This window comes from Pollachius pollachius (assembly GCF_949987615.1).
Source record: "Pollachius pollachius genome assembly, chromosome: 1".
Lineage (NCBI taxonomy): Eukaryota > Metazoa > Chordata > Actinopteri > Gadiformes > Gadidae > Pollachius > Pollachius pollachius.
Window position 1 is genome coordinate 16,527,073 of NC_136934.1, and position 24,152 is coordinate 16,551,224.

General features: G+C 42.1%; 1 protein-coding gene across 1 annotated transcript in view; it reads right to left on the bottom strand.

The window, feature by feature from the left end:
• Positions 1-24,152, bottom strand: part of grid2 (glutamate receptor, ionotropic, delta 2) — a gene marked incomplete at both ends in the record, with an annotated part of 386,075 nt that overhangs the window by 147,138 nt on the left and 214,785 nt on the right. The window contains one exon of the mRNA XM_079730216.1: positions 10,383-10,670. Within this exon, the coding sequence (XP_079586342.1) occupies positions 10,383-10,670 (288 nt within the window). The remainder of the gene's footprint in view (positions 1-10,382; positions 10,671-24,152) is intronic.

Sequence of the window (24,152 nt, forward strand, 5' to 3'; positions counted from 1 at the left end):
GAACAATTACCCCTGTTGCCATAAATTGACTAATTTTATAATGTAATCAAATGCTCACACACTACCTGCTTTCAGACACATGTGTAAGTCCTGATATTCTCCTGATGGGCCGTGTGTGTGAACAACATTTCCTGACATTTGTACACTGAAAATCCCCTGTAAAAATACTAGCCGTGAGGTAGTATTTTCTCCGTAGGAAATGTATATTACCTTATATGTAAATGAGGAGTAGAAAGTCGCTATTTCTCACACCAGTTCAGTGGGTGTGTTGATGACGCTTCTGCATGTCATTGAGCGGCCCCCTAAATAATCAGCCTGTTTCCTTTTGTTCGCTGAATGGTTAAAAAATATTTAAATGTTGTCTTCTTTAAGAGTCATTTGTTGTGAACAAATGTTATACGTTGTAAAATAATAGCCAAAATGTTATTATATTATGCGCTCAGAAATTTGTTACATTATCGACTGGGGTTTCCACATAATTATATATACATTATTGCTATAGGTTTAATTACAACTAGAGGTTGAGCGCGCGCATGGACGCGCGAAAACTCTAGTTCCTATAATATTACATGCATCATTCTGGATTGTTTGTCACCACATTTCACACATGCAACCATGACAACTCATTGCCAAATATATTGTAAAAACGACAAAAAACCAAGCATATGTTGAACTGAAAAGACATGCCGGATATCCACGCTGCCAAGTCACCCACCACCATGTTTCATAAATCATAAATATCATGGCTTGTATGACATTTAGAAGCGGTCCAATCTGGACTCTAAGATTATGCATGCCAATGCATTACTCATCCTCTACTCAGCGTGAGCTTTGAGTGTCTCTCTCCTTGTCTGGAGAACGTGCTCTGGGAACACAGTCTATGGTGCTGAGCAGGTCATGGGCTGAGTGCTGAAGCACCCTCACAGTCAAGCGGGAAGAGCTGATCCTCATCTGGGAGACTGCGCTGGTTCACTACACACACTAGCACCTGTCACCCCAACTGACACACTTATACAGCCACACACACTTGCAAACATTCCCACACACACACTTACACACAAACACACTTGCACAGCCACGCACACTTGCAAACCTTCACGTGCCCACACAAACACACACACACACACACATTGCAAACACACAAACACACAAAATAGCAAACACACAGACATTCACACACCCACAAGAGCTATAACTGGCGTATTAAAAGCACTTTTTGGATTTAATAAGGCTCTTTCCCCTCAAAATAGACAATGTTCAGGAGAAACATTTTTCCCTATTTCTTTTAAAATTGCTTGAAATACCGACAGCAATCAATAAATGTAATAATCAGACAAAAAGGTCAGCCGGCTGTTGGAGGACTGTAAGCCTGTCCAATCATTTAATTAGGCCCGAATGAAAGGATTGTAGGGCCTACCTGCCTGTCTACCTACCTACCGGCTACCTCAACGCCCTCTGCACATGCTCACATCGCGCATGACCAAAGTCTTCCACAGGGCTAAGCAGAACTATGGATAACACTTGAAAGATTATCAGGTTTTTTTTGGGGATTGGCCTGGAGGGAGGCCTGAAGGGATGGGTTGGATTCTTTCTGTTGGATACTTAAATCTAGTTTAACTATACTTAAAATCTAGCTTACTGTGGCTGGTTTCTCCAAGCAGCCCTAGCTTTAGGTTTTATTGCATTTAATAACAAGTTACTTATACCACAATCAATAAGAAGCCTCCAAACAAAACCATACTGATTCGTCCATATTATAATTGAATGACAAGATTCTGTTTGTTTGTTTAGTTTTCTATTATAACTGGATTGCCATTGAAATGCAACACAAACAGTGCAATGTCTTGTCAAAACAACACTTCAATCATCACCTTCGATGCAATGACATTGTTGTGCTTTGTATCAGATCACATCATTTAGCAGAATGTTTGGTTCTATCAGTCGCTTCATCCTTACGCCAGGAAATATATTTTCAAATAAAATGTTGCACTTCACATCCAATCTTTGCCTGACAAATGGCAATGTATCACACTTCTATATTTTTTTTAATTATGAGACCAACAGGTTTGTATAATGGTGGCATATTGAGTGTTTTTATTTCTTATCCTTTAGATGTTGAAACTAGGACCAATATGTGGAATACCAAATTCCACATCTTGTACATTTCATCCAGAACAATACAAATAAACTACAACTAAAACCAACACCTTCACTTGGCTTCTTTTATAAACATTTATATATACTTCAATGTACTTTTTATGGATACATGTATCTATACTTGACCAGACCACATGCAACCTTATAATACTATTCTAGATACAAATATATATCCTTGATGCATGAGGGCATGTCCCAATTATCAGATTCAAACTTAACACACAGACTACAGCATGATATTCCTTTAGATTAACTTTAGCTTCATAATGTTTTCGACATGCCATCTCGCGTTCCATAGCTTCCGTTTAATTTCCATAATTGTGTCATTCATCGTCATTACAACCTCTGGGAATAGAAAACAGCTCCTCTGACAATAATGGCAGCATCCATAATAAGACTTACTTAACGTTGTGACGGTTGATGCCTTTAGAGCCTGCTGCGAACGTGCAACGTTCTTTCCAAAGCTCAACTCATAAGGGATTTGATTAAAATGAATGTCCCAAATTTCTTCTTCTCTGCAATTGGCAATCCTGATACTTCCACATTGATCAATATGGTTATTACAGTTCAGGATGTATCCGTTTAGAGATTCCTAACACGGTTCATGGACCAAATCCCAGCAGTGGGGTGATATTATAATGCCTTTCGATCTTCAATGATTGCTGCATAGGCATTGTCTTCCTCTGTGCACAGCCTTGTTGACCTCTAACATCCATACTTCCTGTTGCATGGAAGACAGAGAGTTGCCTCACGGATTGCAGCAGGCGGTGGCACGCATGGAGGTCGCAGGTGCCCCAGCTAAAAACAGTTCTGTGTTTTAAGTCCTGCCCATCCATGTCCTCTCTCTCTCTCTCTCTGTCTCTCTCTCTCTTGAAAAAATCGCTCTTACATCTGTTTGCTTCCCAGTTCCCTCTCTCCATCTTGAGAGAGGCTTCAGAGGCTATTTCATATTCTCTTCTAGTTTCTTTGCATTCTACGTTTTGCTGTTGTCCCATGTTCTTGGTGTGGGCTAGCTGCCATGTTTCTGGGTTTCATTCCACAAGATAATGTCTACTCTGTAGAAATGTTGATGTGGACAGTGTGGGATATGATATTTTTTTGTTTGTAGAACGTTTTTTGGCCTCTGGCTGGTCACTTTGTTAATTCAAAGCTATAACCATGAAACGATTACAATCCAGGGCCAATTTGTTCATAATGATGCTTAATTATTGGTGGTGTTGTATTTTGTTATTCCTATAACCTTTGTCCCACCCTGAAACTAATCCTTCTGTTCTTACTTTATCACTGGTAATTTTTGTCCATGCCCCAGGCACCTCAACATTGAATGGATTAAAGGCAGTACCCAGAATGCCTTGCAACATGTTATTTTATTATTAACATCATTATATCCTTCCTTCCTTCTGTGTACTGTGTACCTCCTCCCTTACCTCTGTCTCAGCCTTTATTCTTTACCATCTTACTTTAGTGGCCTCCTTCCTTCCTTCCTACCTTCCTTCCTCACTTCCTTACATTAAGATGAGGAAGGGAAGTAAAAGAGAGCTGATAATCTAGCCAGATTTCCAAAGGATTACCGGATATTGGAAATCAGACTTTTAACTAGTTCCTGGTTCTCCCTCACTTTTCCCTCTCCATATTTATCCATAAATCGACAAAGTATATGGAGTTTTCTCTAAATCCCTTCCTTGCGTCCTTCCTTTATATTTATTCTGTTGACTTTCCCTCACAAAGTCCTGCCTGACATACTGAATTTCTTTTGAAAGAAATACTACCTTCCTACTGACTTCTGTTTTCACCCAGCCCAATGTAAAGTAGCACTCTATAATGGCCCGCACTGATATTTTATGTCTGCCGTTAGTGGGTGAAAAGGTGTCCGGCGAAAGTAATGGCATGTCAAGCCGCTTTTTCCCGGTTTGATTTGTAGGCAATGGCGTTCTACTCAGAGAGTTTGGAGCAGGACACAAACCGGGGCGAACCCCAGGGAGAGGGGGCCACTCCATCTACTGCTCTGCTGCCACCTTATTTTCTCTCCATCCTTTCACTCCTCGCCCCTCTGCCCCTGCTACTGTCACTGTCTCTCTCTCCATTGCTGTTCCTCATGCACGTGATTCGGCTGCACCACGCTTCCCCCCCCCACCTGTCTCCCCTTCCACAGGTCTTATCTGAGGACGCTCTTTGGGAGGGGGGTTGTACCTGCCCGGGAAGGCATTCCAAAGTATTTTAGGGTCTTGTTTGTAAGCGCCATCGTGTCTGTTTGCCCGCATGGCTGGGTCTGAGTCAGCGCCGTTAGAACCATATCCCCGTGGGCTTTTGTTTTTCCATCTCTCTTTCTTTCACTCTGCCTCCCCTCCCTCCCTTCATGTCTCTCTTAATCCACCCGCATGTATCGCTCATCTCTCTGAGGCCAACGCCTGACTGCCCGGTTAAAAGCTTTCTTTCGCTCCGGGGTGTTTGGTTTGCGAGTGTACCTGCCTGACTCATGAGTCTACCCCCCTCCCAGGCCCTGCCATCATCAACCCCACCACCAACCCCAGCCACACCTCCCTCATCCCCACCGTCACCGCCTACACCTCTCATATGACTCAGCCAGGCCCGGAGACCACCGGCCTCCCGCCCCACAGCTAACACTGTTAAACTGCCATGTCTGCAATGTCTGCCATGTATGACCCCCCCCCCAGGGGGTTCAAACCTGCGCTCTCGGTGTCTTCGACGTTTCACTTTGCGGCTTTAAAAAGGGCTTCAGGATACAAACGTCCCGGACACGAGTCCATCCCACAGACCCCTGTAGTCCCCAAACTCCTCGGTAACCTAACCTTATCTCCTCTGTCTCTCTCTCTCTCTCTCTCTCTCTCTCTCTCTCTCTCTCTCTCTCCTTCCTCATCTTCCCTCTCCCTAGCTTCCTTTACAACACTGCCCTTAGTCAGAAACAAATATCATATTTTGCATATTTTTAATTGCTTTTTCTTTCCATTTTTCATTTCAGTACGTTGTTCGTCGTATGTTTCGTTCCGTGTGCAAATTATATTAAAACATTAAATATTTTTGTTTTTTATTTTCAATGATTTCAGTTGTTAAGTGGATAAGTGGTTTGATTAGCTATTTGTATGTATTCTCGGGCCGGTAAACATTCCCTTCGTAAATGTAGAATCTTATCATTAATTAAAAATGTTTTCCCTTCTGACATAGCTTACGAAATTGTTTAATGTTGAGTGTTATTGTTAATACAATATTTTGATGTAATGGCTAGTAAAAAGTGGTAACTTGGTATGTAAATTGGAAATTATCAACATTGGGTAGATTCACATCGCCACAGTAGTGAATTTTTGTCTTCAATTCAAGGCCTATTCCGTAATTATAAAGATTTAAATCTTTATAGTAATTCAATTGAATACCGTCTCTACCACATTCACTAGATTGCATTGAAAAAAGTCGAGCATATTGGGTTTGAAGAGAATACCTTCCAAAAATTGATCATGCTAAAATTGAATCAGTTGATCTTGGATGACTACTCTTTTATAGGACAGCGAGAAAGGAAAAAACAACAACAAAGAAGAGGCAACCAAAGAAAATCAATTGCATTTACATGAGAAAAACAATCTGCGCTCAGAAGCAGCCTGTTTGATGGACAGAAACAGCAGGGGACAGCTGTTGAGCAGGGGATGAGAGGGAACGAGGCCGAGCGAGAGAGAGAGAGAGAGAGAGAGAGAGAGAGAGAGAGAGAGAGAGAGAACTAGAAACAGAACTGCACTTCCTGACTTCCTGCCAGTCATACGAAGACATCAGGAATACACACTTCCCACGGATTACAAAGGCATGCAAGGACTTCAAAGACACTCCAGATGCTCACAAACTGCCATACATATAATTGAAAGTACAACGATGTGCGAACGCAGCAGTAAGATTCGTCACCTGTTGTGATGAGAGAAGGACCTCAAACTCCCCATAGACTCTTCCCCCTTGACTCACTCTTCACACAATAATTGCACTATTGCACACATTCTCCATAATGTAAATACTGTGTATTAAGAGTGTATCTTTCATTTATCTGTTTATAGGAGATACTGGAATTTTTGTATTTTTTATAATAACTTTACTTTTTAAAGTACTTTTATAGAATAACCTTTGATATTAATAGATATTTTGTATTTAACGGTTTATACTTAATATATTATCTATTATACTATATACCTTACCTTTTTACTTTTTATTTTAAAACGCTGTTTATTTTATTGTTCACCTGCTTTGGCATGCAAATGTATATTTCTCATGCCAATAAAGCTTTTTTGAATTCGAAACTTGAATTTGAGAGAAAGCGAGAGAGAGAGAGAGAGAGAGAGAGAGAGAGAGAGAGAGAGAGAGAGAGAGAGGGAGAGAGAGAGAGTAACTTGGAGCAAGAGAGAGAGAGAGAGAGAGAGAGAGAGAGAGAGAGAGAGAGAGAGAGAGAGATTCGCATTTGTGCTTGTCCCCAACAAACCACTCGAGCTGAAATGGGGATCAGGGTGATGTCATCGTGGTCCACTCAGGGTAGAACACACTCACCCAGCCGTTCTCTAAAGAGCTCACCTTGCACACAGGTGGGGAAATTTGGGTGTCCCAGAAACACCATAAAAAGACAACTGCCCTCAATTGTAAGGTATAACTTCAGGAACCAGACGGCATAATGCGACTGGGACTCTTGGTTGCTAAATCTATAGGTGCATGTTTCCTCATGTGTTAACTACGTAACCTCTTTAGTGAGTTTCTCTAATAGTGTCGTCAGTGCCTCTCATTCCATTGGGAGGAAGGATGATGCCACAAGATACCGGCTGCAAAGCATTCTGGGTAGAAAATATATATATACAAAACGTACAAGTTTGTGTGTGTGTGCTTATACTTTCTAACAAATGGTGATATTATGAGTAAAGATTATTATGTCCTCCTGCTTTGCTCACACATTACACACATTATGACATATTAGTTACATCATCGCTTTCCCCTGCAAGCTGCAAACACACACACACACACACACACACACACACACACACACACACACACACACACAACCACACACTCACACACATAAATGCACAGCAAATGCAATACACAGACACCCACAGAAGCTATGCATACATCAATGTCTGCATACAGCCACATTGCCGCGCGCTAGCTTGCGGAGAAGCGCTGTGAGAGTGAAAAGACAGAGTAGCACTTTATAAAAGGGACACAGGACATTACTAATCTGGTGTTAGAGTTAATGGACTGGAGAGGGAGAAGATGATGAGAAAGAGAGAGAGACAGAGGGGGAGAGGGACAACAAGAGAGAGAAGGCGACAGAGGGAGAGCGGAAGAGAGACAAAGATAGAAAGAGAGAAATAGACAGAGAGAGAGAGAGAGCGAAAGAGAAACAAAGACAGAGAATCTGGATAACTGGCTCTGCACAGTAACCATCTACTATTGTTTACCTCTTGCAAAAATACATTCTGTGTTTGTAAATTTACAGGATTAGCTGGCGCCTGAGTCAATTTAAGCGTTGGCTAGGTGGCAATATCCGTTGCTTTATTCATGTGTTATATTCATGACCCTTCCCAATGTATTTTTATGTGTTCATGTGTGTGCCCTTCTATGTGCATGTTTGTGTGTATGTACGTCTCTGTGTGTAGGGGTGTGTGTGTGTGTGTGTGTGTGTGTGTGTGTGTGTGTGTGTGTGTGTGTGCGTGTGTGTCTGTCTGTGTATGTGTGTGTATGGGTGTATATATGTGAGTCTGTGCATGTTTTTGTGTGTCTATGTGTGAGCATTTTTGTCCATGTCTGTGCCAATCTATGTGTATGTGTGTATGTTTGTGTGTATTTGTGTGTGTGTGTTTGTCTCTGTGTGTTTGTGTTTGTATGTCTGTGTGTGGTTGCCTGCACGGACACACGTCTGTGCGTGTGCATCTGTGCATGTGTACATGCCTTTGTGTGTGTGTGTGTGTATGTGTGTGTATGTTTTTGTGTGTCTATGTGTTAGCATTTTTGTCCATGGTGGTGGCGGTCTATGTGTATGTGTGTGTGTTTGTGTGTACCTGTGTGTGTGTGTTTTTCTCTGTGTGTTTGTGTGTGTGGTTGCCTGCACGGACACACGTCTGTGCGTGTGCGTGTGCATCTTTGCATGTGTACATGCCTTTTTGTGTGTGTGTGTGTGTGTGTGTGTGTGTGTGTGTGTGTGTGTGTGTGTGTGTGTGTGTGTGTGAGGGGGCACGTTATCCGTACAGTGACGGACCACCTAACTGAGTATCCATTAGCCATCTAATGTCCCAGCATGCTGCGAAACTCTCGGTACTTTCAGGTCACATGCACATCCAGCCGTCAGACACCACTGAGCTCATGCAGTGCCATCCTTTACACAGACAACGCCTTTACTAACATCTCTTCCTACTGCAGTTTCCCTGTCTTTAAGCTGCAGTAGCTCGAGCTTTTGTGTATCAAAGACGCATGAGCAAAAGACATGGATTCAACAGCAACAGTGCCTCAAGACAAAGATTCAACAACAACAGTGTCTAACTACAGATATTCAACAGCAACAATGACTAAAGACAAAGATTCAACAACAACAGTGTCTAACTACAGATATTCAACAGCAACAGTGACTTCCATCCATCCTCCAGTGTTGTATTGTTGAGCGGAGGTGGAACGCACAACAGCCAGTGATAAATATTAGGAAGAACAGAGAGCGATAAACAACAAGAGATAAACAACAAGAGGTAACGAAGAAGGAGAAGGAAAAAGAGAGAGAGGGAGAGGGAGGGAGAGAGAGAGAGAGAGAGAGAGAGAGAGAGAGAGAGAGAGAGAGAGAGAGAGAGAGAGAGAGATAGAGAGAGAGAGGAGCAATTCTTCGTCCTGAGCATGCATATGAGTTGCTCCACTTTGAAAGTATGAGCTTCCAAAAAAAATGCATAAAAATGTATCTGGTATTAGGGATAGGCCGATGTTCGATTCTATCGACTGTCGACGATAGATGGATTCCATCGTCGATCGCCTCAAGTTGCAGATGAAAAGGCGTCTTTTTTTTATTATTAATTATTATCATTTCTAATTAATTATTTATTTTATTGCCGGAAAAAATGCGCTGTGGTGTGCTGTGTGTGGTGTGGTGGTTACTTTTACAGCTTAAAAAGACCCGCAAATTGTAATTGAAGTTAAATGGCACAGGTAGAAACTCACTGAAGAACTGACCTGCCGTATTCACTCACTGCTACGAGAGGAGAGGAGAGGAGAGGGGAGGGGCTCGAAACCGCATGTCACTTTGAAAAACTTTGTGTGTGTGTGTGTGTGTGTGTGTGTGTGTGTGTGTGTGTGTGTGTGTGTGTGTGTGTGTGCGCGCGCGCGCGTGTGTGTGTGTGGTGGAGCCATTGTATGTGTTTGGCTCCTTGCCAAAACGAAACAATATCTTCACACGGTGTGTCTTTTTACAATTACCATTCGTAGTGTTGATCAGCAGAGAAATAGTCCGCAAAGACGTGGACATCGCTTAGCAACCAGACGCGCTGGGGTTGATAAGTTACCGGACTACTTGCGGAGTGCTAAGAAAGACGTGAATCAGGCAAAAAATCCACTTTCCTTGACAACGGTCTAGTTCGGTGTGCATAAAAGTACAGACGGACCAACTGCGAACTACTACAGCTGCTGTAAGTTAAAAAGTAGCCGCACCCACCCCGAACCAATCGGAATAAGTGTATACATGTTGATTACCACCTCTTATATTCCGCATGGAATTCTATTCCAATCAGAGAATTGTATTCCGATTGAGGTGTATATATGATCGTTATTTTTTCAGATAGAGCTGTTCTTCCACTCTTCATCTGATCAGAAGTGTCCATGTAAACGCGATTATGTGGCGGAGCTATTGCGCGTGTGTGTGTGCCTGAACGTCCTCACGCTCTGGCGTCAACAAAATAAATGAGACCAACTGAAAACTATGCCGGTAAGAAACTAAAACTGTGATTGTGAAAAAAGTATAAACGTGAAATTGCGTTTCGATATTATTGAAGATACAAGTGTGTAGATGTGTTCAATGTTTTGAACGAAGGTAAACGCTTGAAAAATGTATTGGTTACGAATGTGTTGAATTGTTCGAGGTTGACCTTTAATCCATTCAGGCTTCAATGAAACCAAATGAGTGAATGAGTGGAGCGGAGTTGCATCCGGCGTTACATGACAGGTGATATTGACGCCCCCCCGCCCCCCCCGTGCTGTGAAACCATTATCCTCACCAAAGTTGGAGTCGTAGAAGAGGACAAACTTCTGCCAGCCGTACTCGGACACCACCTGCATGATGACTTCGTTGAGGTAGACCTGGGGCCGCACCATCAGCGTGTAGTCGTCGGTGCCGGGCACGCGGCCGGTGGGGGGGCAGGCGGAGCGGGGTGAGCCCGCCGGGGACCTCTGGATGAAGAGGTGGGGGATGTGCATGGCGTCGGCCAGGGTCTGGAGGCTGCCCGCCGACATGCAGCCGATGGAGCTGACCAGCGCCAGGATGCCCCGGTTCATCAGCTCACAGGCTGGGGGAGGGGGGGAGGGGGGGGGGGGGGGAGGGAGGAAGGGAGATGGGGGAAGGAGAGAGAGAGAGAGAGAGAGAGAGAGAGAGAGAGAGAGAGAGAGAGATGGGGGGGAGAGGGGGAGAGAAAGAGAGATACAGAGAGAGAGAGAGAGAGAGAGAGAGAGAGAGAGAGATGGGGGGGGAGGGGGGAGAGAGAAAGAGAGCGAGACAGAGAGAGAGAGAGAGCGAGAGAGAGAGAGATGGGGGGGAGAGAGAGAGAGAGAGCGAGAGAGAGAGAGAGGAGGATGGAGGGAGGAAAGTAATGAGGGATGGGGGAGGAAGGAAGAGCGATAGCAGGGAGCAGGAGGAAGAAGAAGAAGTAAGGGAGGGAGGGAGCAAGGGAAGAGGATGGAGAGGAAAGGAAAGAGCGAGTGATGAAGGAAGGGAGGGAGAGAGGGAGGGAGGGAGGGAGGAAGGACAAACAGAAGAAACTGTTAGTCTTGAATGAGAGCTGAAAGGCCTTCGTTGTATTGGTTATCTGGACAGCCAATTTCAGTGATGCACATAATTGCATTTCTTTATGTAGCATGTAGTTGGATGCGCAGTTGTAATTGCAGCTTCGGAACTAGTTTATGTTTGAGCAGTCTATATTGTGTGCCTTAGGGTGAAAGAGTGGACAAAAGGATGAACTCAAACAAATGAAAACATTTCACCGCAGAATCAGACACAATTTTTTTAGGGGATAGCCACGTTGACACACAATTATGACTGACATGGTTGACATGGTGTTTGGCACCAACTTCTTCAATGACATTGACATGTCATCTTTCAGAATGAACAAACCTTGTCTGCCCTGAACCCTCAGACCCCCATCTATATTTCTGAGTATCTCAGAGTCTGGTTCCACAGTGGACAGACATATTGTAGCTTTGTGGTGTAAAAATCCATGTCTCCAACGTTCGAGCAGTGTAGCCTCCAAAGAATCAATAAAGTTTGAAACAAATCAATAAAAGGAAAACTCAGACTAAAAAAAAGTACAGTTGGCCAATTGTTTCTGCCTTTACCTGCCCTCTTTTTTTCCATCGACCCCAAGGTCGGCCCAAGCAATCTCTGGCTTGTAGAAACACATCTCCCCTCCTGCCCTTTGAAACCCTTCCTCTGTTAACACCCTGCTTGTCCAAACCAACACATTTCTTCTGGTAGCCGTTTGCACATCTACCTTCCAACTGTTCAAAATCAGAGATACAGTCTTGCAGTATTTCGTTTTTGTCGCTATTTTCATCTGCCTGACGGTAATACTGGCCGCTGTGCTGTGTCCTTTGTATCATGCTGTTGTTTAACATCCCATCTCCTAACACCTCCTCAATATCCCCCTGAATCTGTCCCGCTGTTCCCCTTGTCCCTGGACGCCCTCTTCCTCTCTCTCTCTCTCTCTCTCTCTCTCTCTCTCTCTCTCTCTCTCTCTCATCCCGCTCTCTCATTGGCAGTTGGTCTGTATATGGGATCAAGTAAATATAATTTGATTTAGTAGTGAGTGGGAGTGACTGCCCCTGACTGAGATAAAAATAAGTATGCATAACATAAGGCAACTCAGTAAAACTAAGAACACAATGCATGTGAACACGCGCACAGTTACTGCACTTGTTCAGTATGAAACATAATTGTGAAGTCAAGCGTGCAGAATCAGCCTGTGCAGAACATAGCTAAGACTAACCCACAGACACCACAATATGGAGTAAGGAGAACTGACTGAATGAGACGGGCAATTGGTGCTGAGCACAGCCCAATGAGAGCATGTTGGGGACATGGTTGTGTTCGTGACCACCTTGCGTGTGCCCCTAGGGGACTAAGGAAAGGCACGCAAGCATTCTTGGGTGAGGAACTTGTCAGCATATTAGTAGCACGTACATATTACTTTACTTCTACATAATGCAAATGCTAATAATCACAATAACAACTTAATATTTACCCTGTTATGTTGCTTTGTTTAAAACTGTCTTTTGCAAATAGAAGTAGTTATGTTTTTGTTCGATATAATATTCTAAAATAACAACATTCAACATTCGGGAAATTAATGTTGAATGTTCCACAAAATAATTAGCTTAGACCAAAATGATCACACTGAACAATAAAGGCAATTAATAGAATTAAGATCATAAATGAGGCAATATAATGTTGTTCTTGTTGAACAATACACAGCGGTTATTCATTCTTCATATTTTAATAAAAGGGAAGAGTTATTAAAGCCAAGCGAGTCTTTGTGAATTGATGCATATGATTAATAACTTGAAGCTTCCATGAGGTTCATTCTTAATATAGTCATCATAGTTGAAGTCTCAACTATGCAGCATTATTAAACCAGTGCTAGCCTTCCATGTTAAGATCAGAGAGCTCTGAAATTCCAATATAATAATGTGACCAGGTTCATTTAATGATAGATATTGAGTTTTCACGTAAATATTATATATTCATATTTAATATTACATGTTTTCATATGGGTATTTTGATTCAATGTGCATGCACCAATTCAATAATGTTTGTGTGTGTGTGTGTGTGTGTGTGTGTGTGTGTGTGTGTGTGTGTGTGTGTGTGTGTGTGTGTGTGTGTGTGTGTGTTGTGTGGGGGTGTGTGTCGGTGTGTGTTTGTATTGGTGTGTCTGTGTATATGTGTCTGCATGTGTCTGTTTGTGCGCGTATGTCCATCTGTGGTTTAATCTTCTGATATTTAGAATAGCAAAGTTGAATGACCCCAACATAACTCACATCTCCATTCCATATTAATACCCGGTGGTCATGCTAATCAGAGCTTTACTGCATATGCAGTAATGTAGCTATGACCATTAGCCTGGCCTTTTCAAGGCTTAAGCAAATGGAAGGCATTGCTAATCCAGTACTTATTAGGGCACTTTGGAGAATTAGCACCCTCATCCACTTCCTACATCACCCATTTGTACATCGCCAGGGTGCCCCCTAAGCACCAGGCTCATTAGAACTCTCTGCTAATGACTTAAAGGCTCGGATGTGTTAGCCTAGCACTGTGTTGCATCCCTGTGAAGTACAGTGAAGAAAGCAAACGGTTTGAGGCCAACGCTAACCTAGTGGAGACTGGCACTTGAAGCAGCTGTGGGTGTCTGTAGTGACTTTGCAGCGCTCAGAGGTCAACCACAGTGGGGCCAAAATAAGTTGAGCATGCAAACACCTTTTAATAATGGGTCGGTTTGGGTGTTGGTGTGTTATTCAGGATTTGGTGCATTTTCTTTGGTTGTGTGTGTGTGTGTGTATGTGTTTGGTTGTGTGTGTGCGTGTATATGTGTGTGTGTGTGTGTGTGTGTGTGTGTGTGTGTGTGTGTGTGTGTGTGTGTGCAAGCGCGTGTGTGGAAGATTAAAAAAAGATGGAAAGATGGAGGAAAGAGTGAGAGCGATAGCGAAAGAGAGAGTTAATGTGTCCATTTGTGTGTGGTCGTTGGAGCATGTTTTTGACCGCTCTCTACCTTGTCCAGCTGTCAAAATAAATGGACTGCAAGCACTTCAACTGCAACCAGGTGTGACAAAGTCCTCCCTCTATCTCAGCTTCTTCAAGCAAATCCACTCTCATCTTGCTCGTTCTATCTCTATCTTGCCAACACACACACACACACACACACACACACACACACACACACACAAGCACCGACAAATGCGCACACACACATACACACACATACAGGTACAGGGGCATAACTTCATTGTACAGCAGCCTACAATGACTGGGGACTAAAATGAGTTCCCCTAATGTGCAGTATCACAGAGAGTGGAGCTGCATGTGAACCCCATTGGCCTTTGGGTTAGTATGTAGCTTTCATATTTATTGCAGCTATTGGAGAAGCCAAAATCAAGAGACAAAATGATTTTGGAGCTGATTAAAAAAATACAAGCAGTCAGTAGGCACTTATGAGTCTGCCCCAAACATGTTTATCCAGAATTGCAGTGTGACCAGGATCACCCTAGTTAATTAGCTACAACAACAAGATGCCCACTACTTCAGTGTATTTTTCCCTTGTTTTTAAGAGAAGACCAAAAAGGTCTAAATAGTACTGTGAACATAGTTTAGTGTGTATAAAATATGCCAGAAAAAAGAATAATGAAATAAAAAGGGATGTTTTGTTTTTCTGAAAATGTACTGGCATGTGTGTGGATGTGTTTGTGTGTAGGTTGGACAGGGATGTGGGTTCTAGCCATCAGCCTATGACAGAAAGACATTCAGTTAAGTCCTGTGCTTCCTGCCAGATAGATACGTTCCTTTTGTGTCCACAAGCCTTCACATGTTTAGATCAACATGGAGGTACATAGCTTCCATTGCAACAGGTGCGGGGAATGAGAGGAGGAAAAGACGAACTCGAAGGGTTGGGAAAAGCAAAAACGTTGTTCCTCAAAACAATATGAATGTTTCCTAGCCTCAGGCTGTTGTCATAGAAAACTCTCCTCTACATGTTGGTTTTCCTCACATAACACACAATACACAAACACAGATTCAAACAGACAACCAAACACACACACACACACACACAGTTATTTTAATTATTTTTACCATGGCCATGTTTAAAAAAGTTATATATTGTACAGAGCAAATTAACGTGGCCTGTCCTCCGGTCTTTGTCCATCAATGTTAGACTAGAAAAACCCTCTCTCTCTACATCCTACCTCGATTATATGCCCTTCCATAGCATTGGGTGAAGTTTAACCGAGCGCTGCAATCAAATGCACCAGATTAATATATCCTTAAACTCCAGCCCCGCCAAATGACCCTCCACGCCCCTAAGCTTTAGAAATTCCTTTCCGCCCGCATCTGCCCTTCCCGCCTCATTTCCCTCTCCGTCCACTATGTCTCTTCCTCGTTTCCATCATTCCTGGGCTCCGTCCGTCCAGGCTCTATCTTTGTCTGGGATCATCACTCCATTTCGATAAGCCCATTGGCTACTGTCACCATTTTGAAACGGCAACCAGATGCTCATAGTGCAGATGTTTAGAAGTCAATGTGAATGACCCTTTTCGACATTATAATAAGAATAAATATCTTCCAAATGAGGAAATGGTTTGGATAAATATAATTTAAAAAACACAAATACGGTGGTTGACCGTATATTTACATTTACATTTACATTTACATTTAGGGCATTTAGCAGACGCTTTTATCCAAAGCGACTTACAATAAGTGCATTTGTTACAATAAGTACATTTGTCATAAGAAGTGAAACAATATATCGCTGTCGGTACAGTAAAGATGTTCATAGAACCAAGTGCAAGTATTACAATCGCTAGGCTAACCCATTCCCCGTGTAAAGCAACGATAGCAGCTACTGTAGATGCTACAAAATTAAGTACCTTGAATAAGTGCAATGTACAAGTGCCAGGACGTACAACATTCAATGGTGGCTGTGCATTGGTTTCTAATAGAGATTGCATTGGTATATACACTTGCATTGGTATATATCAATGACTTGATGGTCAATGTTTGATGGCTTCAACATGCTTATGCAAATTGTAAATCTACATGCACACACAAATCCCTCAAATCTAAATTCCACATTTTCCTTTCTTCTATTTCCCTCTGCTTTTGCCTCTTAATTCCCAAATGCAACAGTCCTTCACTTTCTCTTGCGGCACAATATATGCATGTTTTTTTCCTTCAAATCCTTCCCAAGTCCCTCTCTTCACTCGCTCTCTCCATCCATGGGGACAGGCTGTTTTTCTCAGCATCCAGGTTGTGTACGTTCCAGAGTGTGGGAGATTAATGTCTGGAGATCCTCCCTGGAGATGCATACACTTCTTCTCTTTTACTGCTGTCACTTTTTTTTCTCGGCAGATTGGTCCCCTAACACAGTATACGCCCCCCCCGATCCACAAACACAAACTCTCCCATCTCTCTGCTCTCTCGATCTTACTCACTCTCTCTCTCTCTCCCTCCCTCTCTCTCTCTATTTCTTGTGTGCTAAAATCTCTCCCCTGCCCATACTAACACTAGCCCTCATCCTCATCATTGATTCAAATTCTCAAATGAGCTGTTGAAATACATTGCCACTCACAGAATTTATTCAAACTCACCCAGATACACAACAAAATACTTTCTCTCTCTCTCTATTAGTCTTTGTTTTACACAGCTCTCCTTGTGTGCCAGGGTAATGGCCTATTTGTCAATGCTTTAATCATATTTAGAGATTGGATTGGATGGTGTTCATCGCTAATGAGTTGATGTTTCGCTGTTTTTATTTTGTGTGTACACGGCAGATGTCGCGCTCTCCAAATCACCGTCGAGACACAGGGACGCTACCATGGGCAAGTGTATGTATGAACGAACAGCAGATCCAAAACGCCATGCAAATTCGAAAAGCACAAGGGCATTAATGGAAAACACAAATGCAAAAGCCACAACTCAACTGAAAAAGTCACAACATTAATGCAAACGTGTCAAAAGAACTTCAAAATCGGTTCTCAAGTAAGTTAATAGCTTAGCTTTGCCTACACATGTGGAAGAGTGAAATGTTTGTCCGTTTGCAGAGTTTCATTACAGATTAGAATGAAGGGCTATTGACTTTTTGTGGATTTAACTTGCATTCTGAAATGACATTCTGTAGTTCATGTAGCAAGAACATCAACTTCTAGTATGATGTTGATTAGCCTGGCACCATTAATGTGATGTTACAAAGATTAATTATATTTAAATGAGGCTTACGCTATCCACATACTGTATGAGTATATAATATTAGTCTGCCCGCAATAATAGTCGATAGTGTTAGTCTGTTTAGCACGTCTCGGCCACCATTCAGTCGTTCCAATTTTTCTTTCCAAGAATTGTGATCTGTTCAGTATTCCTCATGTGTTTCTTAATTATTCATTTTAATTAAGAGTCATTTTGATCCTTAAGCCACTGAGCAGATTGTGGGATCGAAAACATGTCATGATGTGATCAGATGCAACTTAAATGTGATAGACAGGACACATCTGGATAAACGTTAACAAATACATCCTTCAACTTCTGTTGAAAAGGCTGAATAAGAAAACAGTGGGAAAAGCTAACAAGATCAAAAATGCAATCTTCTCCCTTTCATGGTATCTCTAATTGTGTACGCCGTGATTATAGAGAGAATAGCCACCCAATCTGAGGCAGACATCTGCCGTGTATATCACAATCAACCTTCTATTAAAACACGACTGCTTATGACTCATAGCTTGACGAACAACGCCCATGGCTCAGACTGCAGTGTTCCACCAACCAAGGACATCGCATATGGAAATAACCAATACCATGGGGGTAAATGGGCTGGGAATGAGGAGAGGTAAAGACCCAGATTGAGGAGAGATTGGGAGGGGTGCGAATGAGGCCGATTTATATCGGCGAGAGAAGTTCCAAATCGATTGAATGCAGATCAGTTTTGGGCGAAAGAAAAGTGGATGTTAAACTGTTACCACCCCTCTACATCATATATGAATAAATCCATACTTTGTTCTTTAAAGTCATTTAAATATTGAGAGAAGGTAAAAAAAAAAAAAAACAGATGCTTGGCACAGTGGAACAAGGAAGAAGAGGAGAAGGAGGAGGTGGAGAAGGAAGCTACATGCATTATGGAGATATTGTGGAAGAAGATCCATACTGATAGATGGCTTTATGTGAGCTACTTTAATTAAGGGGAAGCCTGCTGAATTACTGACCCCTGCTGGAACAGAAGGAGGAGGAGGAGGAGAGTCGCAATAGGAGCAGAGAGAGTGGCAGGGCATCGAGGGTGGTTGGGATGGAGACAAGGGGGGTGGCAGAGAGGCTGGGTAGTTGTGGCGACATACATGTAATGGTTGTGAATATATAAACAGTGCAATAATACTCACAGGACTTCTTCAACTTAACAATGTTATTGTCACATCTTGCCCACTTCGTTGATTGTTTCACTCTCTGGTCCTTATGTTTCTCGTGTCTCTGTCAATCACTCACTTTATCTGCTTTCACCTGTCCCTCATTAACTTCCCCCTCCTGGTGTATTTAGTCAGCGTGTTAACCTTCCTCTGTGCCAGTTTGTCTTTGTTCTTTGTATGAAGCGTCTCAGCACTGATTTCTGCCCGTTTACCCCCGACTACGTCTTTGCCTTCTCCCTGGCGGATTGTTTGCCTGATCTACAACTGACTACCCGTGTACCGACCAACTACTCCTTGGTATTATCCCTGCTGGATTGTTTGCCTGATCTACAACTGATTTCCCACCGACCTATCCGCTAGTAAAGACCATTCTTCCTACACTGATTTCTGCCTCCCGAATGCTTTTGATTCCTGTTTCCCCTGCTGCTCACTCAGCCGTTGCAGTTCATGCAATTGAGATATACAGCAATGGGTGAAATTATTGTTATCCCATTTTTTATTTATACTATTTAATCTGAAAGAGGATGCACTTGTAAACACCATTGTTATAATTAAAAAAACAGGAAATAATTCTCTAATACCTAGACCAGTGGTTCTCAAACTTTTTATACCACGTACCACCACAGAAAATATGTCTCTCCAAGTACCACCATTATGACATATACGTATGTTGTTAATATAAAATATAACAACATACAGTAGCGTAGGCCTGCGGCCCTATTCAGTTACGCACATGTCATGCAGGAGGCACATTTATTCTCAAAAATAATATTATTTATTGTTAGCTGTTGTCAGCTGTACAAAGTGGTAGCACCAGTGCTTAATTTTTTAAAGTGGAAGATCCCGGAACGCAGACGGGGGGTGGATCCGATGACTTACGGGGCAGAGCCATAGAGAGAGATATATCTATCACTCTGGTACGGGAGTTAGAGGTAATGGAACAAAAAAATAATACACTGCCTACTAGGGTTGTGCTGATGGACGATGTTATCGTCCGTCGTGATGGCTGACTGACATCGCGATGGAGGGCCACGCCCCCCCCCCCCCCCGTCAGACACACACTAATCGTAGTCTCTTATATAGTTAACCTAAATACTTTGCAGGGATTGCTCTGTAAATTAAACTGAGAATATAACTGATGCATATGCATATGCATGCTATTTTAAATACAGCAGCCTTTGCCAGAGACGTGACGTGTTAGTCTTCCGCGATCTGATCGCATTTCTCGAGCCGGTGTGGGTACCAGATCGACTCGGCTGCCAGATCGACTCGGGGTCCTGCGCTTACAGATGACGCATCGGCACTTGACGTATCGACAAAAGCCAGCGGACAAAACCCGGAAGGGTTGTTTATCAACGGGGCTCAATCATGGACATAAAAAGAAGGCTCAATCCGTTTTGGTTTTGATTTCATTGAACGCAGCCCGTTCTTTCGCACAAACAAAGCCATTGGAAACACGTCTAAAAGCACTGATGAATGCATATAAGAGGAACAGAACGGAACCCTAACAGGAACCCAGTTCCTGTTAGGGACTCTTATTCTGAAGGAACAGAACGGAAGTGTCTGCGTGTGGGTCGCTGTTTTGACTCTGTGTTGTGAGCGCTGGAATTAAAGTGGATCGCCCCGTTCAGTGAATGGAGTTAACCGATTCTTCTGTTATATATTACCCAAGTATAGGCAACAATAAAACGCTCGGTTACGCATATATTTTTATTTTCACATGTTAAAGAAATTATCACCTACAGAACTAATCCTATATTGATGAAAGCCCCCCCCCCCCCCCCCGCTAACGTTTATTAGCTCACGTTAGCCATCACGTTAGCCATCAACAAAAGGAGATCGTTAATACTTGGGAATAACATGGGAATGAATGAAACGCCCATGCGCATTTATAAGACAGCGTTTACAGGAAGTGCGTCATAATTGCGCATCTAGGACCCGAGTCGATCTGGCAGCCGAGTCGATCTGGTACCCACACAGGATTACACAGTGCCATGTCGCCAAATTATGACTGTGCGGCTGGAGAAAATGTACAGCAAAGCAGCAGCCTCCCTCCGTGAGATCCTGTCCATAGCGGAGAAAGTTGCCATCACCACCGATGCTTGGAAAGCATTGATTACGGAGTCGTGCATGATGGTGACTTTTTTTACCGACTGGGTTGTGCTGAGTGCGATGCTGCAGACCCGCTCAATACCAGAGAGGCACACTGTGGGAAACATGAATTTTCGTTTCCACATATTTATTTAAAAAACGAAAACAGAAAACAAAATTGTTTTAATGTTAAATTAAATGGTTTTATATCTTAACAAATTCCGTTGCAAAGAGGAGGCGCGCAGGATCAATATCCTAGTTAAAAAGTGTTAGTCGGCCAACGCTGACATATTTTGCTGATTGTAAATTGACATGAGATATTGTAAACGTTCACAATCCTGCTCTGTGATATTTATAATTTCTATTAACTTGTGCGTGGCGCACACGCATGTGGTCATGCATGGTAACCGTTTTTTCCTCTGCTTGCTCCTCAGATGCGGCGAATTTCAAAAGTGTCGGGCGTGGTTTGTTGGCCCAGCTTTTCAGTGCGTCAACAGACCTCCGACACTTTCAAATGATGTTAAATCTTAATAAACAACATGAAATTCTTGGGATTTGTCCTGTAATTGAATATATGCATATTATTATTTTATTTTAAACATGTTTCATTTATTTATTTTTTTATGAGAGGTACCGGATCTGCCTAAATAAATACCGGAACACAGGGAGGACAAAATTAAGAGGTGCCGGATCTTGTTCCGGCAGGATCTGGCTCAAATTAACCACTGGGTAGCACTAGAACAGAGACACAGAAACACATACACATACACACACAGCAAGTGAGAACATGATCTCATGGTAAATGTATTTCCATTCGTACAGTGGCGGCTGCTGGTTTTTATAGTGAGGGAGGAAGGACTGCGTGCTTGGTTGCCATTGGCCTGCTCCTCCACGAATCACTAGTTCACTAGTACGAACTAGTGATTCGTACTAGTATTTTGATAGTAGCCTATTGTTTTTAATCTAACGTTTTTTTTTCTAATTCCTCTGCGTACCACTTGATAGCGCAGGTACGCGTACCATTGTTTAAGAACCACTGACCTAGACTATTTAAAAGGATGCACTTAACCATGATAGAGACACGACTAACTGTTGATTCTGCTTCGATTGTACCAGACACCTAAGTATGACTAACAAAGAGAGAACTTTTATAAGATTATAAGGAAGACTGAGGTCTATTTTCTAAAAGCTACATGCCACAGTGAGACTAGACACACGACACTCACCATGATGGAAAAGTTTGCCCTAGCGAAACACTTATAAGATGGTTATTATTACACTGGTAGAGGGAGGGTGAAAAAATAAGTTGACTTTGATTTAAAGAACGGCAGTGTCCAATCAAGAGAACTATTAATCAAACACAGAGCAAGGTAAACAAATCAACTAATGAATCAATCAGCCAAGCAACAAAATCTCCAGAGTGATCGATCATTTAGCAATCTATTTTATTAAAAATGTTCAATCCTCGAAATGATGAAAGATGTAAAGATGAAATGAAACAATGAAAGATGAAACAATCAATTGTAAATAACATTCATAAAAAGACCACCTGTGTAGAAATTGAGTAAATGATGCATGTTCCTCAACCCTTTAAAGAGATCTTTATCTCATCATGCCTGCTTACACTTTAAACAGCTAATTTGGTGTGGGAATAATAGTAGAGGTAAAATTATTGTGAAACTGAGATGAACAGTTCCTATCCTACATTGGTCATGGAAAACCAAGCTGCCTATTGCCAAATATGAAAACATGGTATAATGCGGTTTGATGGGCTTTATGAGCCACCAGCTCTAAAGGTTGGTGTACATGTAGTCCCTCTTTGTACACTGAGGTGCTTTGTAATGAAGATATACCTGTATATAATTAATGGACAGGAATCGGCAGAGACACCATGATACAACATGACAACATAATATTTTGATTCTGTAAAAATTGCAATTGTATAAATATTGCAATATGATATTTTGCGTTTTCATCATTTCTGTGGTTTATTCTCCAGGTATAAAGTTGAGTACGGATTTTGCTGATCCACTGGAGTCTGCCATTGTTTTTAATAAGAAGGTGGCTGAACAAATCACTACATATTGTAACGAAAGCAGAAAATCGTGATTCACATTATCCCCTCACCCCTAATACAAATAGCATAGATTTGTAGATACATATTTTGCATGTGTGTGTGTGTGTGTGTGTCTGTGTGTGTGTGTGTGTGTGTGTCTGTGTGTGTGTGTGTGTGTGTGTGTGTGTGTGTGTGTGTGTGTGTGTGTGTGTGTGTGCGTGTGTGCGTGTGTGTGTGTGTGTGTTGGTTGTATACCCTAACTGACTCTGGACAAAGCCCATTGACCTGTAAAAATTGAACAAAGATAACACATTTCTTTTCAGAAAATTTGAACTTTTACAACATTGCTTTAGCCTGGGAACTAGACGTTTCATCACATAACTTTTGATATTTTTGCGGATATATTTGATATGTCAGCGTATTATGTTTCTCGGGCCAGCCAAACGTTATTATTGAACGCTACATTACAGTTGTTGCCCACTTGCTGATTGATTGCTGACGCCATGCATTACTGTCTTAACTATCTAACTAAGTATCTTCTATCTCATACAATATCTTTTTTCCTGTTTCTTTTAAAGAGAGATTGAAGTGATTGCTGAAAGATGCAGACTCCTGCTTGTAGCAAATTCAAAATCATTTAGGAAATCGATATAAGATTGCGAGCTAGACCGATTCTTCAAGTCACTCGGGAGGATATTCACAATTCTTGCGGTTCACATTAATTACGATAATGGAAATTCCCAACGATCAACTAATTGCGATTTCATCGCGTCGCTATTATTAATACTTTGTATTGTCTTTTGCGACACAGTTGACATTCTCTGCTATTATGATCAGACCCACTAAACTGTTTATTATGGCTGCATAGCCAGGATACCTTCTGATGTACATCACAGCCTCAGAACAGCACCCATTGAAGAAAATACAGGAATCCAATGGCTACAGCCAAACGGGAATTCAAAATGGTTATTCTCTGCACATCGCAGAGTAGAGGGATATTTATCTGTAACAAGCACCAAGACAGCACACTAGGAAATGCAATAGAAGGAAGAAGAGAAGTATGTCTTAACTATATTTTTGACCTTTGCTTTTCAGTTTTGTATTCCGTTGCCATTCCATATTTTAATCCATTTAATCAAATATATCATATTCATATTTTCTTTCCGCAGTTGTTCATGTTTTTCATTATATTGTCGGATGTTCAAAAGGGAGGACATTTTCTTGCAGGAATAATAATGCTCTCCGTTTGCATGGCCACTGAAAAATGTATGTTTCCATTGTCCATTCTTCTTCTTTGTGTTCCTTCATATCAAACGGTAATTCTACATGCAAAGACTCAGACAAAAGCATCAGCTAATTACACAGTCAGAAGAACTTTCTAACATCCAAAGGGGTGACGCACTGGAGGCTTGGTTCAGGTTAAAGAACTACAGCCTGGCCACGGGCTAGGATGAAGACAATACATGAAATACACAAA